The 23776-nt window shown below is 40.1% G+C and overlaps 1 protein-coding gene across 4 annotated transcripts in view; it reads left to right on the top strand.

Moving 5' to 3' along the window:
• The first annotated feature begins 28 nt into the window (after nucleotides 1-28).
• LOC147331312 (rho GTPase-activating protein 9-like) overlaps nucleotides 29-23776 on the top strand; it is a 45928-nt gene continuing 22180 nt past the window's right edge. The window contains exons 1-5 of one of the 4 annotated variants that reach the window (XM_086293575.1): nucleotides 29-466; nucleotides 12450-12780; nucleotides 14854-15052; nucleotides 15209-15603; nucleotides 22494-22745. In XM_086293575.1, the coding sequence (XP_086149701.1) occupies nucleotides 12559-12780; nucleotides 14854-15052; nucleotides 15209-15603; nucleotides 22494-22745 (1068 nt within the window). In that variant the 5' untranslated portion in view covers nucleotides 29-466; nucleotides 12450-12558. The remainder of the gene's footprint in view (nucleotides 467-12449; nucleotides 12781-14853; nucleotides 15053-15208; nucleotides 15604-22493; nucleotides 22746-23776) is intronic. The other 3 variants (XM_086293573.1, XM_086293572.1, XM_086293574.1) reach the window with 3 other exon arrangements.

The following is a 23776-nucleotide window of genomic DNA, read 5'->3' as shown; positions in this document are numbered from 1 at the left end:
GGCAGTAACGAGGTGTGCTTGCGCTTTGTTAATAGATCAACATCTCCGGGCGGAGTACACTGTTCGTGTTGTGCGCTCTCTGACGGAACACGCCGCAGAGTATAACGAGTGCCTTCCATCGCCACCTTTCAGCAGAGCTGATTGGTTACGCGTACAATCATATTGGGCCACTGTAACCAATCTTAAAACACCAAACCCGTCCAGCTCAGACTATTTTTCCATCCGCTTAAAGAGCGAGGAGTCTCCATCATCATGGGCTGCAGGGGTAACTTAGTGTCCATGCATGACTATTAATTAGGAAAAGTGCACCTCGGAGTTCTTTCTTCTGCTCCCGTTAAACGAATGATGTGAAGTTATCTTTACTCTTCCCACAAGAGAGGCAAAGCAAACTTACCGAGGCGCAAGTGCTTATATATCTACAGCGCGCTCTGGAGATATAACTCAGCAGTCATCACGTCGCTGCAAGGTGAGTTGTGCCCCTCACACGAAAAGAAGATTGATCACTATTGAATTGTTTGCAGAGAGAACTCATTTTCCGCAAAAATATTTATACATTTTTGCAAAAACTATTTGTGATCCAGTTTGAATTCACTGTTATTTGTGGAAACACTGAACCACGAGATGTTCGAATTTCATTTGTAGGAGTTGTTGTTGCCACATTTGGCTATAGATTGAAACTTTCATTCCCACTCAAACATACAAAAGACAAATGATTTTTGTGTAATGTGTTTTATTTATTTATTTATTTACTGATTTCCTTTCTGCACCTTTACATTGATTATGCTTCATTTTTATGTATTTTGGATGCAAGCATTAATTTTGTAGGTACAATATGAGAATTATTCCACCTTGACAACAAAGTTTTACTCTTTGTTGTCAAAAAAATATGTAGGCAGGCCCTGTCAATTCTGCCTCTATAAATAGTTTACATGCCTACGTTTTCCAAAACAAACATCTCAGAACATGAGACTTTGAAACCACATGCTGTATATACAGTTATTACAACTGCTGAACTGAAACAAACCCACAAACGGCTAACTTATAGGCCCAAGACAAAAGCAGATTTTCAACCTCCAACCATTTCCTGCTGAAGAGCACTTTCCACTCTTCAAAGTTTCCTTTTCCCCTCCCCTTATACACACAGTATTGACTTCTCACTCTCCATTTTTCATTCTGTTTTCTTGACTAATTTCATTACTACGATTGTGCAGACACCACGACTCTCTGTTGGCCATCTCATCATCTTTTTAAAGGTCGCGCTGATAAAAAATCCTCATATCATCACTTTACATATGACACTTTTCATACAGAAATATTTGCATCCTGCTTCTGACACTACATGCGTGCATACAAGTGCATGGATGGGTTAACCACAGGGTGTGATGGAAACACTTTGACTGATGCATTGCATTTTCGCTCTTTCATAATCATTCTTAAGTCCGCGCAAAGCAGGAGATTTGCTCCCTTTTACGCCAGCCTGTGACGACAACAGGCTGAAAGATTATTCTCTGCTTGCAACTTTGCTGATTAAAAGCGCCCCCGTACCAGCATTAAGATGAGGGCTACAAGTTCACTCTAATTACTGCTGTGCTCCACAGACTGCTGTGGATGCAGTGTCAAAGAAAAGATTGAGGGACTCGAGCCTTTCACATTGTGGTATGTTACTTGTCAAAGTATTCTTGCTGCACTCTAATATCTCAGTAAGTCTGTGGGCAGTCTGTTTTTATCACAGTGAGAAATGTATAGCTGCTTATATGCAACATGCGGAGCATACATGTCCTTGCAGTAGCAGATCATTTGGTGCAGAAAGACCTCAACTCACGTTTGTGTTTTCTGCTGTGCGGACTGTTTCTCTATCTCCGGTTCCTGAAGACATCTGGTCCTGAAAAGCAGCCCTAAAGGCCCCCGAATCTACCATATGTTCTTTCTTTGGTGTTCGTTTATTGGTTTGTCTCTTGGTTATAAAGCACTTTATCCATGATTAACTTGTTTTAGCTTTGAACTTAAAATGTTTGTGTGGAAAATATATTTTATAGAGTGGTCGTTGACTGTTTCCCTGAGAGAAACCAGCCTCTGTTTTGTCCAGCCTTTTTATATCAAGTAGAAAATGTTGAATTTAATGTATTTGCAGAGGAAAACATGACATAGAGCAGCTGTTTAATCAGACGTAAGTCGTGCAGCAGGTGTAGTTTAAACTTTAATCAGTTTGCATTTTTCTTGCTTATTCTTTGATTAATTGTTTAGGTTATAAATACCACTCACAGCTGCTCGGAGATGAAAGAGTGAAGTCTGCCAACTGTCACACAGTCAAAACTGCTAAGTTCTATATTCATTTATTTTTAAATTAAAGCATATTCTTATGTTTGATGAGCTTAAAGAATTACCAATGTGATGTAAATAAGTCCTGTGATATAGATGTGATCTGTCCAGGGTGTATTTGGCCTCCCCCCCACACACGCGGTCTTTTTTAAATAAATTACTTGTACTTATACTGTAATAGTGGGATTTTTAGTGGCAGTTGGGTTCTCTTTAAGTTACAGTGACAGTGTAGTGTGTGGTATGTGCATGCCATAAATACAGTCATTAGTAATTTGTCTCATCTGCTTGAATAGAACAAAATCACGCTGGCTCATGGTGACATTATGCCATTGGTCGCCCACACCTCCCACTGTTTTCACTTCCTATCCTCACCCACCCGTACGCACATCTTTTGGCATCTTTTCATTACATTTTCATGATACATATTGTTGCATCCCATTGGAGAACAGCACAGGTCCTGATTTACCTGCTATACAGTGTCTATATGAAAGCAGTGCTAGCAGCTACGGTGTAATATAGCAGTGGTGCTTACATTCACATTTGTGCTGTGTTTTAATCCCATTTAATCCTGCTTGTACTTAAAGTATCAATGCAGTCATTTTTGCTTTCACTAGGCTGTGTCATGCACATGTAGATGTTAATGTGACAACAGGAACCAGACGTGCTAAGATTGCGTTAGTGCTGAGATGACTTGTTAATTTAAAAAGCTGCAGATAAAAAAATAATCAGCAATAATTTTAACCATTCTTAAAGGAAATTGATTAAAATTTGGTATTTGCTGCTTTTCTTTTTTAAAAATAAATCTAACCTAAATATTGGACCAGAAGGTCGTACACTTTAACTGATCACTTGACACATTGTAAACCTTATTGTTAACTGTGCAATGCCCCTTTACTAAACAAATAACCGCTTGAACGCTCTGAGGGCATCACAGCTGTGCCTCTGTGTGTGTGTGTGTGTGTGTCTCCTCTCTATACCCTTTGCCGTGGGATGTTTAGCTGCTCTTCCTTGCGCCTCAACACTATCGTGCTCACTTTAGCTACACACAGCTAAAAGTGGGTCTTTGACTTGCCTGATAGCTTTTGACAGCTCACTCTCATCCCCGGTGGATCAATGGAGCTCAGAGCTCTTCATTAGAAACATCAATGTACCTCACATTCCCACAGGCTCGGCAACAACTCACCAGCCCAGTCAGAGAAGATTCATTTTTTATTCTGTAAATAATAAATATTGACTTCCATATGACATTTGGTTTGGGAAATACGGTGAAAGAAGGCTAGCTTGTTTGCTCGTCATTAACTGATACTTAATATACGAGTATTAGCAATAATAAATTTTTTTATAGTCACCAACTACCTACCAAAAAAGCTCATTATTTATTTTGATTTACTTTAAGTATAGAAAATAACACATGGCACACATGTTGTGCTTCAGACAAAAAAAAAAAAAATCAAAAATCAGGGCTCCGCAGACTCGATGTCTTGCTTTATCAGCCTTTATCGAAAAAATTAATCAGTCTCTTTAGTTCCTTATCACAATTTGTTTTAGTGCTAAAGTCCCTCCTCACATTAATCAGTCATTCCACTCACAGTGACAATTTTGACAAGTCATTTTTAATCAGAAACATATATTCTGGTTCTGGTTTCTCAAATGCAGATTTGCTGCTTTTATGTGTTCTCCTTAAAAGTGAATTATTGGCACTCCTGACAAAGAGGTTTTGCAGAGCCAAAGGAATGTCACCAACATACAAAAACATTATTTTTGTCAAGCAAGGTAACATGTAGCCACCATGTTTACACATGTACTCCCCATTGGTCCATTCTGAGCAAGGAAAAGCTGTAAAATGATCTTTGGGTTTAAATGTTCAGGAGATAAATCAAGCGCGGTTAACATGTCGCCTTGGACTGGAAGGTCTCTGTGTTTATTTTTCCCGTATTTTCTTACATTTGAAAATGAAATGTTGCAGAAAAATGTTGCTGCTGTATCTCATAAGTTGTGCTCATAGATTAAGCGATAACATTGTCAATCAGATTAAAAATAATTCTATGAAGACAGTTTTGAATGGTGTAATTTTATTGGCTTTAAAATATGATGTTAGTGTTTCCAAAGCATTTAGTGCTGTTTCTTATATGTAAGCTGCTTACTGAAATAAGAAGCATTTTCATGCTTGTTTGGTACGTAAGCTAGAAGTGTGTTGGCAGTGTGTTTTTTACCTTGTTTTCTTCTGTAAAATCCAAAAGCTAATTAAAAAAACGTGATACTTTCTTTAAAGACTGCCCCCTGGGCAATCATGCGCTACTCTGCCGAACTGGCACACTGGTTTGTCTGGTTGTTGTTTATATTCAAATGTGGGAAATGGGAAGTTGAGTAGTATACATGTGAAGTCTCTGAAGAAGTTTGCTATGTGTCGATGCAGGCTGCAGGGTTCATTGTAAACACAAGCATTGCATCAGCAAACCCTTGAAATGATGGCATCACACATATGCAATGCTGCGATGCGCAACAAGAAAAAGATAACACGCACTGGAGACACTGGAGATCGCAGTCGGTCACAGACGTTGTTGTCACAATGACAGTAGCGGGCTTGAGCCAATGGCTGCTCCGCTGTCACTTTCTGCTTTTCTGATTGGCTCAGTAACAGTTTACTCAGCTGATCATTAAAAGAATCCAGCCCACCTGTTTAGTCACATATAAGCGCATACATGCTTTCATACACAGATTCGTCATCCTGCCAGCACACTGGGAAACACAGTGTGTGTTTCAGTGTCTCTCTCTGGTCTAATCATCAATAATGCATGGCTCTGCGAGGATGAAAGGCTGTTTTGGCTTGAGGCATGTGTCTCATATGGAGAGAGAGACATCAGCCCTAGTAGTTATAACTGTACATCCATACACTGCATTCCTTCATGTGGCTGTTGTCAGCAGAGCTGCTCATCAGACAGCGAGGAGACCGATTTCCAGCTAAATGTGTAAATGAGCTCATTAAAGAGGGTGTTTTTTCTTTTGTCTTCATTTTTGCTGTAGAGGGTGTTTTGCTGAATTGACAGTTTAAAGATAAGGATTGATTGCTGTTTATATTGTGAAGACATTGAAACAGACCATGTTTTGAAATATACAGAAAATCTGATTTGACTTTGGCTGAAGCAGCTTTTACATTAATTATGTTTATCGCTCACTGCTGAAAGCAAGCATTAAATGCTAGCAGTTTTAAAGTGCAGTTTAGGCAATGCAACATACGGTTTGGTTAAGCACTGATTTTAGGAAACATTTGAGGCATCCCTGTGCTTATTTTAAGACAGCGCTGTGCTACAGAGCCCTTTAATGTAGGAAGTGATGCAATATCTCACTGATTGCAATACTTACCTGACTAAAGGTTGGAGCTCCAGCTGCCAGTGTAGCAGGCAAACTTGGATGCTTGTTTGCACATAGTGATGACACTGTGAAGAACTGAGATATGAAAAGTTGTTTGGCTGACACAGTTATTAATTCAGCAGCCCTGTTTGCTTACAGTGACTTACTTTTTACTTATTGTTGTGGTAATTAATGTTACTGAGCTGCGTGTCTCACATGCAGCAACTTTTTGTCTTATTTTCCTGCGACGCCTTCGGTTATAGACATTTATATGTAAATACAGTACAGTGTACGTGCATGTGAGTGTGTGTTTTCTGTGTGTATACAGATATGGCAGTGTACGCGGAAACCCTTTGAAGTTCCTCATTCAGTCTATATTCCTCTTCCTCATGTCTCATCTCTCTTTGAACACCGTGTAGCCATGATTATTAAAGCCGCCTTCTTTCCACTTCAAACGTATGGAATGAATATGGATATGATATGACACCAAGCTCTCCACCCTTTACTCCTTTCCAGTCCTGCCATGTGGTGAAGTTTGATTGGCCCAGCGATTTCAAATCGTCTCCGTGGGAGATAAACCTGTCTTGTCTTTCAGACGCCGGAGCTGTTTGGAGCAATTATTACATTGATTATTGGAAATGATATGAAAATTGGGGAAAATGATTAAAACCATGTCTTACTTCTCATGTGCTTTTAAATATCTGTTATCTCTCGTCTAAATATATCGTTTATGACATTGTAGTTTGCATTTACTGTGTAGCCTCAGGATGTTTTCTGCAGCGTTATGGCATGTGGGTTTGCATGAATCCCTTAAAACATAAACAACACATCATTTATACTTCACACCAATGCTTTTCCAGATCATATGTATTTACAGCTTCCTTCGATTGTAGCGGGCCCTCAAAAACACAAACCAAAAAAGTTGCTTGCAGGTGTGCTGCCATACAAAATCATCATCACGTGCAACAGTAAATGAATCACTTGTAGATGTTTGTTTTTTTTGGTTCAGTGCTTAGGTTAAACATTAAAGGTAATCATATGAAGAAGAGGAAGAAGTGCAAAAAAACTGTCAACGAGAACAAATCATGAATAAAAAGAACAGATGTTGTCTTTATCGGGCAAATTTAAATGTGTTATCAGTGACTGCTTTCACGGCACTGAAAAGAGGCTCTTTGTTTTGAATGGCTTCTCTATAGCACGGCTTAGCTGGATAGGCCTATAGCTACAGTTTGTAGGTAAAGGACCTGCATGCCTGTTAGAATAGTGTCTTTTGAACAGATGATTTGAAGATAGTTGTTTGGCCATAGCTGACCAAAGATAGATTTTGAAAGATGTACCTCAAACCACTGTGAAGCATGATGGTGGAAATACTTAGCATTGCCTCGCTGCTTCAGAGACTGGGCAGCTTGCAGTTGGTGATTCAGCTATTAATTGTGCATCATACCAAAGAGTGCCTGAAAATAAACGTCAGGCCATCTGCGCTTCAAATGTTGACGCTGAATTGGAGGTGGACCTTTCATAATGATTCTATAAATCCACATTTTAATGGCTCCAAAAGAAGAAATCCGGGGTTAGGTTATAACATTGTCGAAAACATTTGAATCCCACAGATATTTTACGGGATTAACAGACAGTACATGCAAGAAAATCCCCAATCATCTTCAACTGAGGAGTGGCCATAAATTCATCAAGTAGCTGCAAGAGAATGGTGGACAGTTATACAAAAAGGATATCACAAGGTTATTTCTGCTGAAGGGGCAATACTGAAGCACTGTGTTCTGACACTATAGATACTTACTCTTTGGATTTTAGGAGGATGCATCTTGTGTCCCTTGATATATCGGTTTCGAATAGTTACATATTGTGTAATATGTCATGTGTATATATATCATGTACATATGATATACATACTACATATACATGTGTGTGTGTGTGTGTGTGTGTTTTAAAATGTGTATTTTTTGAAAAGATATGCATTTCAGAAGAAGTCATTTTAAATATGAATGAATGTTTTGGAAAATGTTTGACTAAAACATGCACAGCTACCAAGGAGGCGTATAATCCCTAAAGTACTTAATCCAGTGGCCTCTCCGGATTGCTGATTTGACTGAAACATACTGATGGTATAACGCCACGTCCTTCTTACTGGTAGTTCAGCGTGCTATGTGAAACATTTTAGACTTATCTGAAACTTATCCAGGTATTAAATAGGAAACCTGAGACGATTTCGAGGCATGCATTTTCCTCTGCTTCAGTGTTTACGACTGTGTGGTGGTGTGTAGAGTATTTCTGACGTCCAGCGAAAGCGTTGACCAGCCAGCTTTCCAGTTGGATCAATAGCTCAATCAATCAGCTGGACTGCTGGTTGCTTTTGTTTGTTCAGCGCAGAACGACTCTCACATGGTTTCTTCCCCTTGTTATGTTTCTGCTTCTCAAGTTTAAGTATTGTTTATTTGCATGAATGAGTAACATCCAGCTCACGCTCCTTCTGTCTCTTTCATTCTCGTTGCTTTCAGTGCACGGGCAAAATGCTGGCTAAATGATGGATGGGAGGGTCAGCAGGGGTTCAGTGAGTGGAGGAAGGATAATTGCCTGCATGGGATTAACTGTGTTTTGTATGGTCTGTGCATGGATGAATGATAAAGACAGCCTCTGTTTGATTTTCTGCAGGAGCTGCTAGTATGTGTCCATTTTTTTAATACACGGAAAAAGGTTATGCCTCTTAATTTTTATTGTACGTTGTATGTTTAAGGCTTATCAGATGTGTGGCTCTGAACATCGATTGAGCTGGTGATGTTGTTGATGTAGACAAACTCTTACTTCAGGACCACGGTGAGTCTCTCCTTCTCTCTTTCCCTCTCTCTGGCTGTTTCGCATGCATGCACAAATTGTATACTTTCCACTCCTTCAACTCACTTTGACTTGCATGCACACAGAGTCTGAGTTAAAGTGGAAACACTCAAGCAAAGGCAGACAGACAAATGCAGCATTCACTGAGTTTTTCTCCCTCCTCACTTATTTTCATCTATTTTTATTTCGTTCCTAAATTCCTTCATATTTGGTTGTTGATACCGCGTCATAATCCCTGAGCCCTCAGTCCCTGGCACAAACCACTCGTGCCTCTCAACAGCCTTGACAGGGTGCCTGTGTCTGTCTCTGACACCATATGGTCTTCACTGTTTTGTTTGGGCGAATGACGCCAGTTCCCGCTCTGCTGCTATGTGACCTGCAAATAGACACTCTGGTCTTATTTTCTTTTTGTAGATGCTGACGTGAGATCTTAAATATTTTTCATTTTGCTATTGGTGAAAAAATTCTGAAATTCTACTGAGATTGTAACCCTTTTTTGGATTATTTCAGTAAATAGCCGATGTGAATAATACACAGTGACGGTAATTAAAATGTTGAGTCATGGAATTATAAAGAATTTGCTGAGATACTTTGTCTCCACTTTGAAAACTGTCTTAGCTGTCGCCCTTTGGGAGAGTCATACTGAAATCCAGATTAATACAACCAAGGACTTTAACCCTGCAGTAGCAGCCTAATTTGCACACAGTATAATAAACCATGCAGGCTCTGTTGTAGCAGCGTGTGGATAGTCTAATCTGCTTTTCCTTTACTTTATTTTTTGATGTCTTCTTATCAGTTAGTAATTTCAAAGAGTAAAGACAGGAAAAGGCAAACAGGTGTGCAGAAGCGTCATTAAAGCTCTTCCTGTTTGTGTGTGGAGAAGAGCACATCCTGGACCCTCTATATGATTACTGTTTGTTTTTATCTTCTTTTTTACGCCAAGGGTAAGTTGTAATTTTGGCTTATGTAAATAGCAAATTACACATTACCGAAGCCGTGCAGCAAGATTGTTAAGCCTAAAAACAACTACCACTCTCTGCTTAGTTTTGTGTAATTACTGCATCTAACGGTGCTGCGCTCCAGTCTCGTTGTCAGTGCAACTCATCAGCACTTGCATGAAACGTAGCAGTTGTTTGGCCGTTAGATTTTACAAACTGTAACTAAAACTCCCAGTGATATGGCAAGTCAGAAAAACAAATGGCAAGATGGAAAGGATATGACCCAAACTGTGGTTGAACCTTGCTGCGTGCATGCTGTTTCCTGTTTGCTTGCTTGCCTCGTGCCTCTGACTTCTGCCTCTGTCCCTCCTGAACTTAGCTGCACTTTTAAATAGTGTAGCTAAGTTTTGGGGGGGTTTTAACTTCAGAGCCACCAAGGTTATGACTCTATTTGTTGTTAGAAAAACTTTTTAGTACACTATCATTTCCTGTAACAAACTCCCAGGTGTATTTTTAGATGAAATTACTGCATTACCAGTCAGAATACATTCTAGCATCAGTGTTTGCTTTTTCTAGCAAAGACGTCTATGAACACCAGACAATTAAAAAAGATTTATAAACGCAGTCATATTTCTAAATATTTCTCCACTGCCCACTTTATTAGGTACATCTTTCTAGTATCAGGTTGGATCCCCTTTTGTCCTTAAACTGTCTCACTTGTGGCACAGATTCAACAAGGTGCAAACATTCCTCTGAGATCTTGGTCCATATCAATGCGATAGCATCACACAGTTGCTGCAGATTTGTCATCAAAATTACTCAGGTAGACTGTGGTGTTTAAACAATGACTGGTTGGTATTAGGGGCCCCAATATCCCCCACACTATCACACTACCACCAACAGCCTAAACCACTGGTACAATCAGGAAAGCCAACATGATTTGTAGCCTCAGTTTCCTCTTGTTAACCTACATCCAGTGTGGTCTTCTGCTGCTGTATCCCATCTGCTTCTAACTTCAATATTTTGTGTATTCTGAAAGATCTCTTCTACATACTTTGGTTGCAGTCAGCAGGTGTTTGAGCTATTGTTGCCTTCTTATATGCTTAAAGCAGTCTGGACATCCTCCGTTGGCATCAACAAAGTATTGTCACCTAGAGAACTGTAGCTCACTGGGTATTTTCTATTTTCCTAACCATTTTCTGTAAACACTAGAGATGGTCTCAATAAATCAGCAGTTTCTGAAACACTCGGATCAGCCCATCTTCCACGCTCAAAGTCCTTTAAATCACTTCCTGATCCTCCGTCATCCTCATTTAAAATTTAAGGAGGTCATCTTTACCATGTGTGTATGCTTAAATGCATTTTGCTGCCATGTTATTGGCTTATCATATATTTCAGTTGAACAGGCGTACCTAAAGAAGTGGTCGGTGAGTGAATATTAACAACAGCTATGATTTATTTTTCAGCTTGTGTATACAGTAAAACTCTATTTTTCAGCAATTCTCATCTCTTGTATTGCACTTTTCATAAAATGCTTCATATAGTAAAATAATATTAATTTGAAGGCGTGCAAAATATTTTTATGTGAAAATCAATGCGTAATAGCTACTTCGCAATTTAAATTGCTTCCCATTTTTCTAACGTTAGCCGATGTCTCTTTAGTTATTCTATTCATAACGTGGTATGGCTTTTATTCAGATTCATTACATTTTGATGAAATGCTCCTGTGTGCCTTCCAGTGCACTTCCTGCTAGTGTTAGCCAGACTGTCTTCCAGGCAGGCAGTTCTTCCACCCATATGCTGTTACAGACGGGTTTTACTGCAATTCTCTATAGCCGTGGGGGGTTACATATTCTTTCCCGTGCTTTAATAACAGTCGGATTATCAAGGTTCAGCCAGCTATCCCTGGCCGCCCTCACATCAGCTCACAGCTCTGTTAAGCTTCTTCCATTCCTCTACTACTCTGGTTTTATTATTTTCTCACCTAGCTCTAACAATGTGGTCTTGTTGTATCATTTGGCTTATCCCCAGCTTCCAGACCTTTTCCTTTCTCTTGTCTTGTCCAGCATCCCTGGACTCTCCCATCCTCAGTGACGTGAGGTACAGCAGGTCTGACTGTTGCTACGTAGCTCGGGATGTTCCCCTTCTGTTCATGCTCGTGTGTTTGCAGATTTGCTTGTAGGGATGGTGGGTGTATTTACTGTCAGTGTGTGAGGCTGTATTTCTATGTGTCTGGCAGAAAGTTAGATGTTCTCTTATGTAAGCGGGTCTTGGCTGCATAAAGCAAGGGTTTAGCTTAGGGATGCTGGCTCAGGTGGAGAGATGGAGACAGATGCTATTTTAGGTATACTGCGCTCCTTACATCTTCCATACGCATGAGCTATTCACTCACATGGGTCTCTTCTAACAGGATGAAAGGACAATAGAAAAGTGGTGCACTGTGGTTGTGTACAAATATCAGCACTTCATCCTCCTCCTTGTCTACTAAATATAGCAAAATAGGAAGTGGGAAAGAAAAGTTTATTTTATTCATTTGTGAATGTTATTGCAGTGATCCATGCCGTCACTGAGCTATTTTTGTGCAGTTGGTGGATTATTAAAAGCCAGTTGTTAGTAAATAAAAAAAATGCAATAAATGCCTAAAGATCAAAATAAAGTCTTGCTTAATGTAAGGACCAATGCAAATTCCAAAATGTAAAAATATAAATTTTACATTGATGCAAAACAGAAAAGACAATTGGATGAGATGACTTGAAAGAGAAATTTCACAAAGAGAAAAACCCTGCCAACTCTAAAATAGAGATATTTTTTATAGCTTGGTGATTTTCAACAGCTTAATGCAGACTTCCATTTTTAGCTCTGAAAGGATTCAGATTCGCTCTCTTTGAACCTGCACAGCACCAGGTGACATTTCTACATTGTTCTCTCACAGCTGTGGTAATCTCTCCCTCTCTCTCACACTGTGTTTGTCTGTCCATGTGCCTGTTTCAGAGCATGGCAAAGTCCTGGCTCCTGTCTTGCCTACCCTGCACTGTCCCAACTCAAATCACAGATCAGCATACTTCCAGCAAAGCTTGCTGAACAGGACTGTGGGAAAGCCATGCTCTCTGGTTCTTGGCGGCGCTCTTTTGGTCATCAGCAGCCTGCTGCAGGATCTGTAGTGAACAGCAGGGGGATGACAGTGTGTGGAGTCCCCAGTGGTACAGTGGTCCTCGAGGCCCAGTATGACTACAGCTACCGTGGAGCAGACGGACGGCAGGTTTGCATACGGGAAGGTGAACGCTTCATTCTCCTGAAGAAGACGAACGCTGATTGGTGGCAGGTGAGAATTTTTTTTTTCATTTTCTCTGTCTTTTGCGTCAGTGGACTCATAAATGTCATGAAAACAAAAACATGTATAAATAGAGCAACATACTGTAGGTTTCTGAGAAGGATAAATTCATATTTTACTAGAAGCCTTAGAAGATGTTGCAGGGCTAAAAAAGGATGTCAACACATAAGTGACAAAGACTTCCTTCCTTTACAGCCCGATACAGAAACAGATTGGGTCTCTCACTTATATGGTCCTATAGAACACATTTGCATGAGGTTATTTTGTTACAACTCATTCTTTCAAACTTTAGTAAGCCTTAACATTAGGGTGTCTTGATGCATACTCAATCATCCAGGTAGGTAAATCCCAAAAGGTTGATTCTGTTCATCTGGATGTAGCATTTTCAGTGGGAGAAACGTTTCGTCACTCATCCAGGTGACTTCTTCAGTCTCAGCTGACTGCAGGTTTCCCCAAGCCTGTAAAGATTAAACATATTTAGCATTAATTAGCATACATGTCTGTCTCTAGTGATGCACCTTAACCATGAACTGATGCATACACTTTAATGGAAAAGTGTGTGATAGACGCGCTGGACCACTGTGTGGATATCATGCATTGGCTGCCTTAAATGTGAAACGGACACGCATGCTTACGTTACAGTACCATCAGGGAGAGATTATATATTTAAATCCAACAAGTCGCTCGTGACCAAGGTGGGTATGAAGGACATTCCAGGCTCCTTTTATGCTAGAAACGATTAAACTAGATGTCTGATAAAATATGACATCCACACAGTGGACCAGTTTTTCAGTTACACTCTTTGCTGTGATATCCTGTGATATCGGATTGAATGACAACACTCTAGCCAATGTTGAAACTTTAGAAACCAGTGGGGGGCATCATAGTCCTATGTCCATCTTTCATATACATAACAATAATATTTTTACAGTAAAAACAAATTTTAATGAGTAACTTTACATTGTGGGCACCGTGTATCTAGAACTGCCTCAAAATAAACTGCCTGTAGGTTAAATTCAATCCTGACTTCTGTCCAAATTGTGAAATTTGTTTAGTTTAAGAAATAGCAACAATGGCAGGCCTGTCCTATATTGTACAACTACAATAGATTTACATGTAAAACGTTGCACCACAGTCTAGCGACTTTTCTCCTTTTAGCTATTTTGTGCCTGTATGTCTCCTTTCTCCTCCATCTTCCTGTCTGTGACCTAGAAATCAGTCTTGGTATGCCGTGTTGAAGGATGTCTCTGTTCGTAAAATGAACCCAGAAGCGTGAAGGCCGAGGAGAAAGGAGGCCTGCCAGAGGAGCTATGGCGGAGGATACAACTTTAGTGTTTTTACCTTTTGTGCATAAAAAGATACAGTTGATGATGGGCTACAAAATACGGCTCATTTGTATTCACGCTTTAGTTATTTAAGGTGCTTAACTCCCAAGATCAAAGTTGTGTCCGTGTGTGTGTTTCTTAAAAAAGGTATGCTTTGTCACATTGGGTTACATTGTGAATTTAAAAGTAGCTCTAAATATTTAAATGGTCATCTGTTGCATAAAATACAGCAGTAGACTGGAACACAACAGTGAGCCGACGATGAATGAACGATGTACACATGTATTTAACTGACACCACGATGACTTCAAAGCACGGATGAAAACGCACACTCAACACAGAAAAGCCCCAGCCGGCCACATGATTCAAACCGAGAACCTCCTCTCTATGAGGCAAGAGTACTCACAACTGTAACGCACATCCGGTCACATCAAAGGAAAAAATACTGCACACTGGCTATTCAGATGTAACTCTTACACTGGAAAAACTACTCAGTTATTGTTCACTTTAGCCACTGAGCTCATTAAATGATGTGGGCTGAGAAAAAGGATGTTATTTTTTTAAAAAGGAAGTTGCGGGTATACTCGTTGCATGTGCTTGATGTCAAAATGAGCTGTATCATTAAACATTTCCGCAACCCCTTCAGCCTTCAGCTGTTTGTTGCCGCTTGGTTGGACTGAAAGCATTTATGTAGCAGAAAAGAGAGAAAGCCTTTGGAATTCTGTTTGTTCTCTGACAGGTGCGGAGGATCGGGGCAGCCAGTAAAGCAAAGCCGCTGTATGTTCCTGCCACGTATGTGACCGAGGTACCTATCGCACCCATGCCCTCCCCTCAGCGGCTGACTGCAACTGCCTCACTGAACACCAACTTTAGGATACTGCCGCGAGTGTCACTGTCTCCCAGCGCAACCGGAGCTACAAATAATGAACAGCGCCAAGGTAAAGTGCAAGTTAAAGTATGTCAGAGGCAGTTACTAAAATTACCTGTGGTTGAGGCTTTTTAGTTACAAAGCTGGCTGTGTCGCTTTTGCACTTACAGACAAATAAGTTTAGAACAAATGTGGAAGTATTCGTTTTTTTCATCTTCTCCTGCAGTGAACAAACTCCTCTATCACTCCATGGAAAACCTCAACTCCAACAGTGTCTTCCAAGGTCTGAAAAACAACACCAGCGTGGATAGAGGTCACTTCCCAACTTTGCCCCTTTCTGGATTCACCTTTGCTTCCAACTCACCCACCTCCTCATCAGGCCACCTTATGGTCCCTGGGTCTCAAGCTACTTCCACAGCAGAAACAGCACCTACAAATTCCAGGGTAGTTCCCACAATCACCCGGAGCCAGAGCTCAAACAACCTGCCTGAAAACCTGATGGAGAATCCGTATGATGAGGTGGGCGGTGGCTTCAGCAGTCGCACAAACCACAGGATTCCCAAGAAGTCTTGTAGCCAATGGGACGTAGCAGGAGCTTCAGGCAAGAACAACCATCTGCAGGTAGGTCGAGTCAAAAAACCCAACAAAAAAGAAAAGGCGAAGACTTTTGCAGCACTGTATTTGCGACTAGTTTGTCTGCTATGATTTCTGTTGTGCTGTATTTTAGGAAGCTCTTTGAAAAATTCACTTTTTTTACACTTAGTGACAGTTTCATAAATCCTGGCAGCAAAGATGGTAATATCAATAATATAGACAGGGGTGCACATAAGTGGTCCGCAGGTGTGCATTCGCTGTCAAAATAAAAGACGCACACCAGATAAGAAGTTGCAACGTGCAGAAATGTCAGAAGGAGTCCGAACCGCAAAAGAAGCTCGTACTCTCAGAAAAGTGGTTGCAGGAGGTGAGCTGGCTTCAAACAAATGATGAACACACAGAGATGTGGTGCAGAATGTGCCATGAAAATCCCACTCTAGCGGACAAAAACAGTGCTTTTTATATGGACGCAAACGCGCGTTGCAACGTCTTATCTGGTGCGCGTCTTTTATTTTGACAGCGAATGCGCACCTGCGGCCCACCTAAGTGCACCCCTGAATATAGATGTAAACATTAGTTTTTTGCTCTTGTGGTGTTGAAAGGAAATGATTTTTTCTCTCATCTTTCTGTCACCAAGTTTGACTGTATTAGTATATATTAGTAGTTTTTGGCCTTTGCTGTAGTTTTGTTTAGATTTATTTGACTGGGGTTTTTTAGACACTTTGGCCCTGTGAGAGTGATACACAGTGGACAAGCACAGGAAAGCAAAGATCACAACCCTGTAATGATATCATAGGTCAGCGGTCCCCAACCTTTTTTGCGCCACAGACCGGTTTATGCCCGACAATATTTTCACGGACCGGCCTTTAAGGTGTCGCGGATAAATACAACAAAATAAAACCAGTACCGGTACCGAAAAAATGAAGATTTATTCATAACACACGTGAAAAGACCCAGGAAAACTGAGTTAACATAAAAACGATAACAAAATAACCCTGAAAACCATACATTTCACACCTGAGCCTCAACTCTCGTGGCCCGGTACCAAACGACTCACGGACCGGTACCGGTCCGAGGCCCGGGGTCATAGGTGACATTTGGTACTCATCTACTCAGACTTCTGAACCTCTACTCAAGTTTTTTTTTAAATGATGAATGCTTGTTTAAAAAAAATCACGTATTTAACTTTGACAGACATTTAATTTCCACAGCACTGTACGTTTCTGAAAAGCAGTCCACATGACGTTTGTATAAGTTTGCCAAAAAGAAGGTCGAGGCAACAAAACGGATAAATCAAGCACTCTGTCAGCAAACAGTTAAACTTAAAGGCAGCAGTTCTTTAAATCTGATAGCCCACAGCTAGCTGTTGGACAGTTGTCACTTATCATCCTCATACTTCTGGATTAAACAGTGAAGGTAAATGATGGAAAATGACATGCAACTCAGATTGAATGAAGTGATGTAATTTTAAACTCCTGTCATTGGCAAAGTCTTTAATCTCATGCAAAGGTCATATCTCCGTTTAATTGGTGATTCTAAATGGGTCATAGGTAAATGTGCGCGCGACTGGTTTTCTGTCTGTCTTGGCCCTGCAACAGGCTGCCAACCTGTCTAGGGTGTACCCTACCTATCCCTGGGATAGGATCCAGCTATTGCTGTGACTAATCAAGTAAAATTGGAATAAATCAAACACAACAATATAAAAGATTAAAAGACAAATTGTAAGATTTATAGCTGCGTCTGCTACATTCTTTCCATCAATGTTAAAGACAGCTGGATAAAGTGTAGCAAAGGACAGCATCGGCACCTTTAACTTTGACCCCGTGTATGGGGTAATTACTGATGTCTGTACTATACTGTTGGAATTTTTTTCATTTAGCTGAATTCATCTGATAAAATATATGATTTCAATATTAGTAGAAGCAAACAACTACAGGAATACCACAGGACGATAAAAATAGAAAAATCCTAATGCGTCTTTTTTGAATCCCACATAATGATTAAGATCAGCTGCGGCAACAGTGGCTAGTTTTTATTTATATTAGTGTTTGACCTTAATATTCCTCCTAGAGCAGCAATCAAGTTGTGGTGACGCCAGAGCTTCCCAGTGTTACATCAGAAGGTATTACACAAGGCCTTGTTGGTGAGACAAATACTCAAGGTTATTCTTCTGCAAGTGGGAAACTCCCACAGCTTAGCATCCCAACTGTCTGTCCAAATAGACTTTTCCTCCGACTGAACCGTGCTTCCACAAGACACTTGTAACTGTGGGTACATGTGATCTCAGTGGAAATGACAGTCCTCCCTTTTTTGTTTTTTATCTCCAATCTCTCTTCCAGCCAGTCTGTCTCCGTGTCCATTCCTCTCACTCTCTGAGGACCATGTTCTTTCGAGCCTTTAATACCAGTAAGCAGGATTATTGCAGCCACATTCAGGTCATAACTCCCTGTTTATCAACCAGAAAACACTCTCTAACCACACATTCCTGCCAGGCCTCCTTGTAAGTGCTGCCACAGTGATGATGAATTTCAGCTTAATTTATCTTTTTGTCCTGCAGGGGCGAGAAATCTATTTAAACAGTATTTTTATGGTAATTTGTTTGAGGCATTAGATATTGCTTCATTACAAACCACAAGATAATTACTGTGATTGATTGTTGTACATGGTGTTCAAAAGCAATTGGCATTGATATGGTGCCATAATGCTTTCCACATGTATGTAGGCTTTCCAGAGAATTGTGGAATGTGCCTGCAAGCCTTTGAAGTGATGCTGACTCATAAGCTGAAACTCACTGTCACATTTAGCCTATATGTGTTCCATGGTGTTATGGTCAGGGCTCAGCAGAGGTCATTTGCATACGTGGAGAAGCAGTGGGTCAGCAGAGGCAACAATAAGAGATTTCGTATGATGCTACACGCTGGAAAAAATAATGCACATGAGATAAAATAAGTTCAAAACTCTGTTATGAGATTGTTCGTCAAATACAACTTACCACATGCAATCATGTGGAAAAGAGCGTTTTCACACCACTCTATGCAGTCCCATGAAAAACTAAGTACGCCCTTTTTCCTTCTATAGGAAATAACAGGGCAAGTAGGAGCCAACTGCTGCTAACCAAATACACTTGATCAGCAAGTGTGAACACCCCTATAAAAAGCAGAACTTCATGGCAATATAATTACAAAACGACTGAAAAATATGGGCGTCTGCAGAAAGGAACATGTTAGCGCAGCTTTGCTTTGCAAACTTGCATCTGATAACCCTACAAGGTTTCTGCATCAGTATACTTTGGAGTGGTGGCCATAATGCACAGTACCACATTTGGTAAAAACTAAAAGCAGCATATCAGCACCAACACTTTATAGCAGGTGTCAAGCATGGCGGTGGAGAGGTGATGATTTGGGTTTATTCTGCAGACACAGGATCTTGCAGTTACTAAGCTGAAGATGAACTCATCTGTTTACCAAAATATGCTCGAGTCAAACGTGAGGCCCTCTGTCTGACAGCTAAAATGTGGCTGAAATTGGCTCAGGCAATAGGAAGATGATTTCCAAACACACCAGCAAATCTACAACAAGGAAAAGGAGCAATAGTCTGAACACCACATACAGTCATGCACAGCTGCATCATCCACTGTCTAGACTTTTGTACCCACAGAAACTCGACCGTTCAAGCAAAGCGCGGGTGCACAAATTATACCACGTTCCTACATTTAACTGCATTCATAAATTCACATCTGCAACAATTTCCTTCCCGAAACTTTTCCCAGCCGCAGAAACGAACCATCAAAATTTAAATGTTACACAAATTAGTTGCTGCACCAAGCACATTTTTACAACACGTCAGTCCTTATATATTTAGTACAAGTGCTTACTTCTCTTTCATGATTATGTTATTTTGTGATAGCGTCATAGCGAGCGACCAACTCTTAATATTTGTCCACTGAGTATAACTAGAGATGATGATGAGGAGGTGGTGTAAAATAAAGAGAAAGAGAGAAAGAAATGATGCACAACAGTGTCTTATGTTCAAACAGCTCAACAATATACACTACAGGTGATGTCACTGGTGTGACAGTTTCACTTTAATAGATAAAAACAATGGTTGCAAAACATATTTATGATTAATAACACTGATAACGGCTCTTTTGGGGTAGGGATAGCTCAGTAGGTAGAGTGGTTGCCCCATGATCCACTGAATCCACCGAACTGATCTTGAGGTACCCCTGAGCGAGGTACCGTCCCTCCACACTGTTCCCCAGGCGCCCAATGGCTGCCCACTGCTTCACTGAGTGAATGGGTTAAATGCAGAGAGGAATTTCCCCACGGGGATCAATAAAGTATACTTTCTTTTGTGCAGTTTATAAATCAAGCAAGTAGGAGACACGAGAGAGAAATCAATTAGGTCTGATATAATTACTTTTCATTTTAAGGCAAAACAAAATGTCAAAAAGTGTTTTGGGAATATGGGATTGGATTCATGTTGTCTTTATTCTTGATTTTCTTGTTTGAGAATTCATTTACTTGCTGAATACATTTAATGTGCATGTTCAGGCTTCTGCTACAGCACAGGATCACAGTAGTAAAACATGGCTCTGTTTGACTTTGTTAAGAAAGATGTTTTGCTATATCTGCTGAGGTAGACAGAAGTAAGCAGTGGGACAGGAAGCTTCGGGTGACACAAAGGCTCACTACTGCCCCCTGGAGTAAACTACCATCACGTTGCTCATCACACACACCATGCTCCTTCAGTTAATAACTGAAAGGCAGTGTTACGTAACAGGGATCAACCAGCTTGTAAGTCAATCAGTTTCTGAATTATGCTTCAGCTATATTTGATACAAAAATGATCTTTAGTGCTTCAAATTCATTTAAGTGGATTTATAGATCTCCTTCTCTTGTAACTGCTTCTTTAGTGCTCTCTGCCAGGGTGAGTGCAGATTATTACAATGGCAGGTTATTCTGTAATAAGAGGATTAATTTTTTTCTGTTTATTGCTTTATATGGGATTTCAGTCTCTTCTTGTCTCTTCTGTATGGGATTTCTGACTGCCTTTGTTGAAGCCACAACAATCTGCTGTTAGTCGTTTCCAGTCTGTGCACTTATTTTTTATTCATACGCCATAGTTGAGTTGTTGAGTAAGAATACTTGAGTAACAATTTGGAGTAAAATGCAGACATTTTAGGCATTAAAAGTTAAATAAGGATGCCTCCAAAAGTCAGTTAACTTCATACTAGTCATGGTAAAAAGAAAGCATACCCTCTTTCATTTCTTTAAGTTCTTTTAAAGGTTTACATACGAAGACATCATGAAAAAAAAATGTTTTTACCAGGTCTTAAAATGAGGTAAATGAAGCCTGAGATGATCAACAACATATGACGTATTGTGCTATGTCATGATTTATAACTAACCCAAAATACAGAAGCAGTGTGTGGGGAAAAAAAAACATGACTCAGTTGCTTGTGGAACCACTTTTAGCAGCAGTAAGTTGAAGTAGTTGTTTTCTGTATGACTTTATCAGTGTCTCACATGATTTGGAGGAATTTCAGCCGTCGCTTCTTTAGGGCATCGCTTCAGTTTGTTGAGGTTTGTGGGCATTCGTTTTTGCACAGCTCTCTTAAGGTCTCACCACAGCATTTTAATCAGGTTGCGCTCTTGACTTTGACATTCTGACATTCTGTTATAATTTGCTGGTGAGCTTGGGGTCATCATCCTGTTGACCCAGTCTCAGTGAACATTTAGTTGTTGGACAGATGGCCTCACGTTTGACTCAAGCATGCTTTGGTATTCAGAAGCTTTCATGTCATCTCAGTGACTGCAAGGTGTGAAGGTCCTGTGACTTGAAAACAAGACCAAATGACCACGCCTCCACTACTGTGCTGACAGCTGGTATGAGGTGTTTGATTTTTTCTACATGTGGCACTTATGTGCATTATGACCAGACATCTCCAATTTTTGTTTTGTCTGTTCGAAGGACATTGTTGCAGAGGCTTGTGGTTTTATCGGCCGTCACTGAGGCTTGTAGAGTGTGGAGCTTTGGGGACAATTTGCTGGGACGTGCACCAAGATTGTAGCATTGTTTTAACACTCACCAGAATGCTCCAGACCTTCTTGCCGATGACCACTTAATCAAGTGTGTCTGATTAGCACCACCTATCTGCGACTTATCCTCTTAATTCCTATGAAAATGGGAAGGGTGTGCACACTACTTCTGCATTTTAGTTTAGCTTTTGTTAAAAGAATAATCCCACTCTAATATGTCAGGTTTTGTATTACATCTGAGGTTGTATTTAGAAAATTTTTGAATATTTTTTGCCACGATATGTAAAACCTGAGAATTTACCATTTTACCTTTAATGTATGGAATTAATGTTAAATGGTAAAGACTTGTGTAGAAAAACAAGAGTAAACAGTGATTGTATGAATGGGTGAATGGGTGAATGAGGCAAGTTGTATAAAGTACTTTGAGTGCTCAGGGTAGAAAAGTGCTACATAGGAACCGTTTACATTACATTCTATTTTTTTCTTACTATTTTATTTTCCGTTTGATTAATTTATTTAGTTCATGTTTTTATTAATTTGCATTTTAAATCTTTGCATATTAATCTTTAATTTCATTAGCAGATTTTGGCAGTTTCTGTCTTACATAAAGCATCCTGTGCGATGTGGTACTTGTATATGATCCTCCTGCCAGATAAACTCAACTACTGTACACAATATGTCTGTGAAGGTTGTGTTTTGGTTTGAGGCAGAGTTCCTCAAGTTCCTTCATAATGCAATATTTATTCCTTCCTGAGCAACTTTTACATTTAAATTTCACATTTTTCCTTCTTATACACTTTTCACTTTGGCTCTCTTTCTCTACTTCCTTCCCTCTTATCTTTTCTCCTTTCCCTTGTTATTATTTATACATAAAAGGTTCCAACAGAGTCTTATCTCTCCCAGCTGTCCTGGCAGGACTCTCCACTTTATACTGAAAAGCAGACAGAGAAGCGTCAGTCACAGCCAGAGCCACCTAGCCCCGCTCCAGGTGAGCAGCCTCTTCAGATCTTGGGCCTATGGGAGCAGTACTGTGACGCGACCACAGGCAGATGGTACTATGTCAACAGCATTACCAAAGAAAGGTCCTGGAAACCTCCTCGCCGGGCCCGTGGTCAATATACCAACCAGGTAAAATATCCATCTCAACAGGAAATCCTTCAGTGTTCACTCTTCCTCCCTTAATCCAGTTTCCAGAGTTTAATGAAAGTGTCTTCTCATAAGAGAGACCATAGAAGAGGGTCAGGGTGTACAAATGAAAGAGAATGCTCATTTATATGCTCAAATGGTTTGACTGTATCAGCACTAAAAGGGACCTTTTCATTAAAAAAAGGCTTGGTTGTCATTTTTTCTTTTTACGTAGACAGAGCATTGAAGACACGGCGATCACACATCCACAGCAGGAGAGATCGATACTATGCATGTTCTCTCGTTGGCAAAGGGTCACATTGAACTTAAAATTATCTAGTGTTTTCTTGTGATCCAAAAACTTTCCAGAAGTCCTTTTCCCCATACAGAAGCAGTGGCATTGTGCTGGGTATTTTGAGGGTTTTTTGTTTCTTTTTTTTTAAATTATAATTTTACATAGGTTCATAGGTTTATTGTTACATTTGATTTTCTTGCTCAGTACCTTGGTTAGGATTCTGTGAGTTCCATTGCTTGTTTGCTAGTGTTTCCCTGTGGCATGACCCCAGCATGCCCACCATTGGTTGTTTCCCTGCTGGTAACACATCACTCATCTACATTCATTTATGATACGCACGTTGCGTGGGTATACAGTACAAAGCCCTTAGTGTCTCAAATAAGTGTTCAGCTACTTCCTGTTTTATTTTGTCACCAAAATAAAACGTACTTCTTGGAAAGCACAACTTATGTCTTGTGATTTGCTTTTCGTTTTACTTCCCGTCTCATTATCCTCGATCAGACTCACCTGTTTCTTTTTCCTTCTCGTTAATTCTCTGATTCCTGATTTACCTTGATTTTGTAACATTTTGGGGTCTTCTTGTCTCTGTTTCAGATTTTAGTTTTTGGACTTTAATCAACTAAATAAGCAGCTCTCTTTGTGCTGTTGAACTCTGCCTTTAACTTCTTTAACTTCAACATGACAAGCTCTGCAGAAAATTTTGGTTACATTCATGTTTACTTGTCTCTTCTTGTAGAAA

This window comes from Aulonocara sp. 'chitande type north' Nkhata Bay, linkage group LG5, assembly GCF_057382095.1.
Source record: "Aulonocara sp. 'chitande type north' Nkhata Bay isolate Kocher_YH1m ecotype deep benthic linkage group LG5, A_spYH_male_GT1.1, whole genome shotgun sequence".
Taxonomy (NCBI): domain Eukaryota; kingdom Metazoa; phylum Chordata; class Actinopteri; order Cichliformes; family Cichlidae; genus Aulonocara; species Aulonocara sp. 'chitande type north' Nkhata Bay.
The sequence above is the reverse complement of the archived record's forward strand: the minus strand, read 5'-3'. Positions and strand labels throughout refer to the sequence as shown.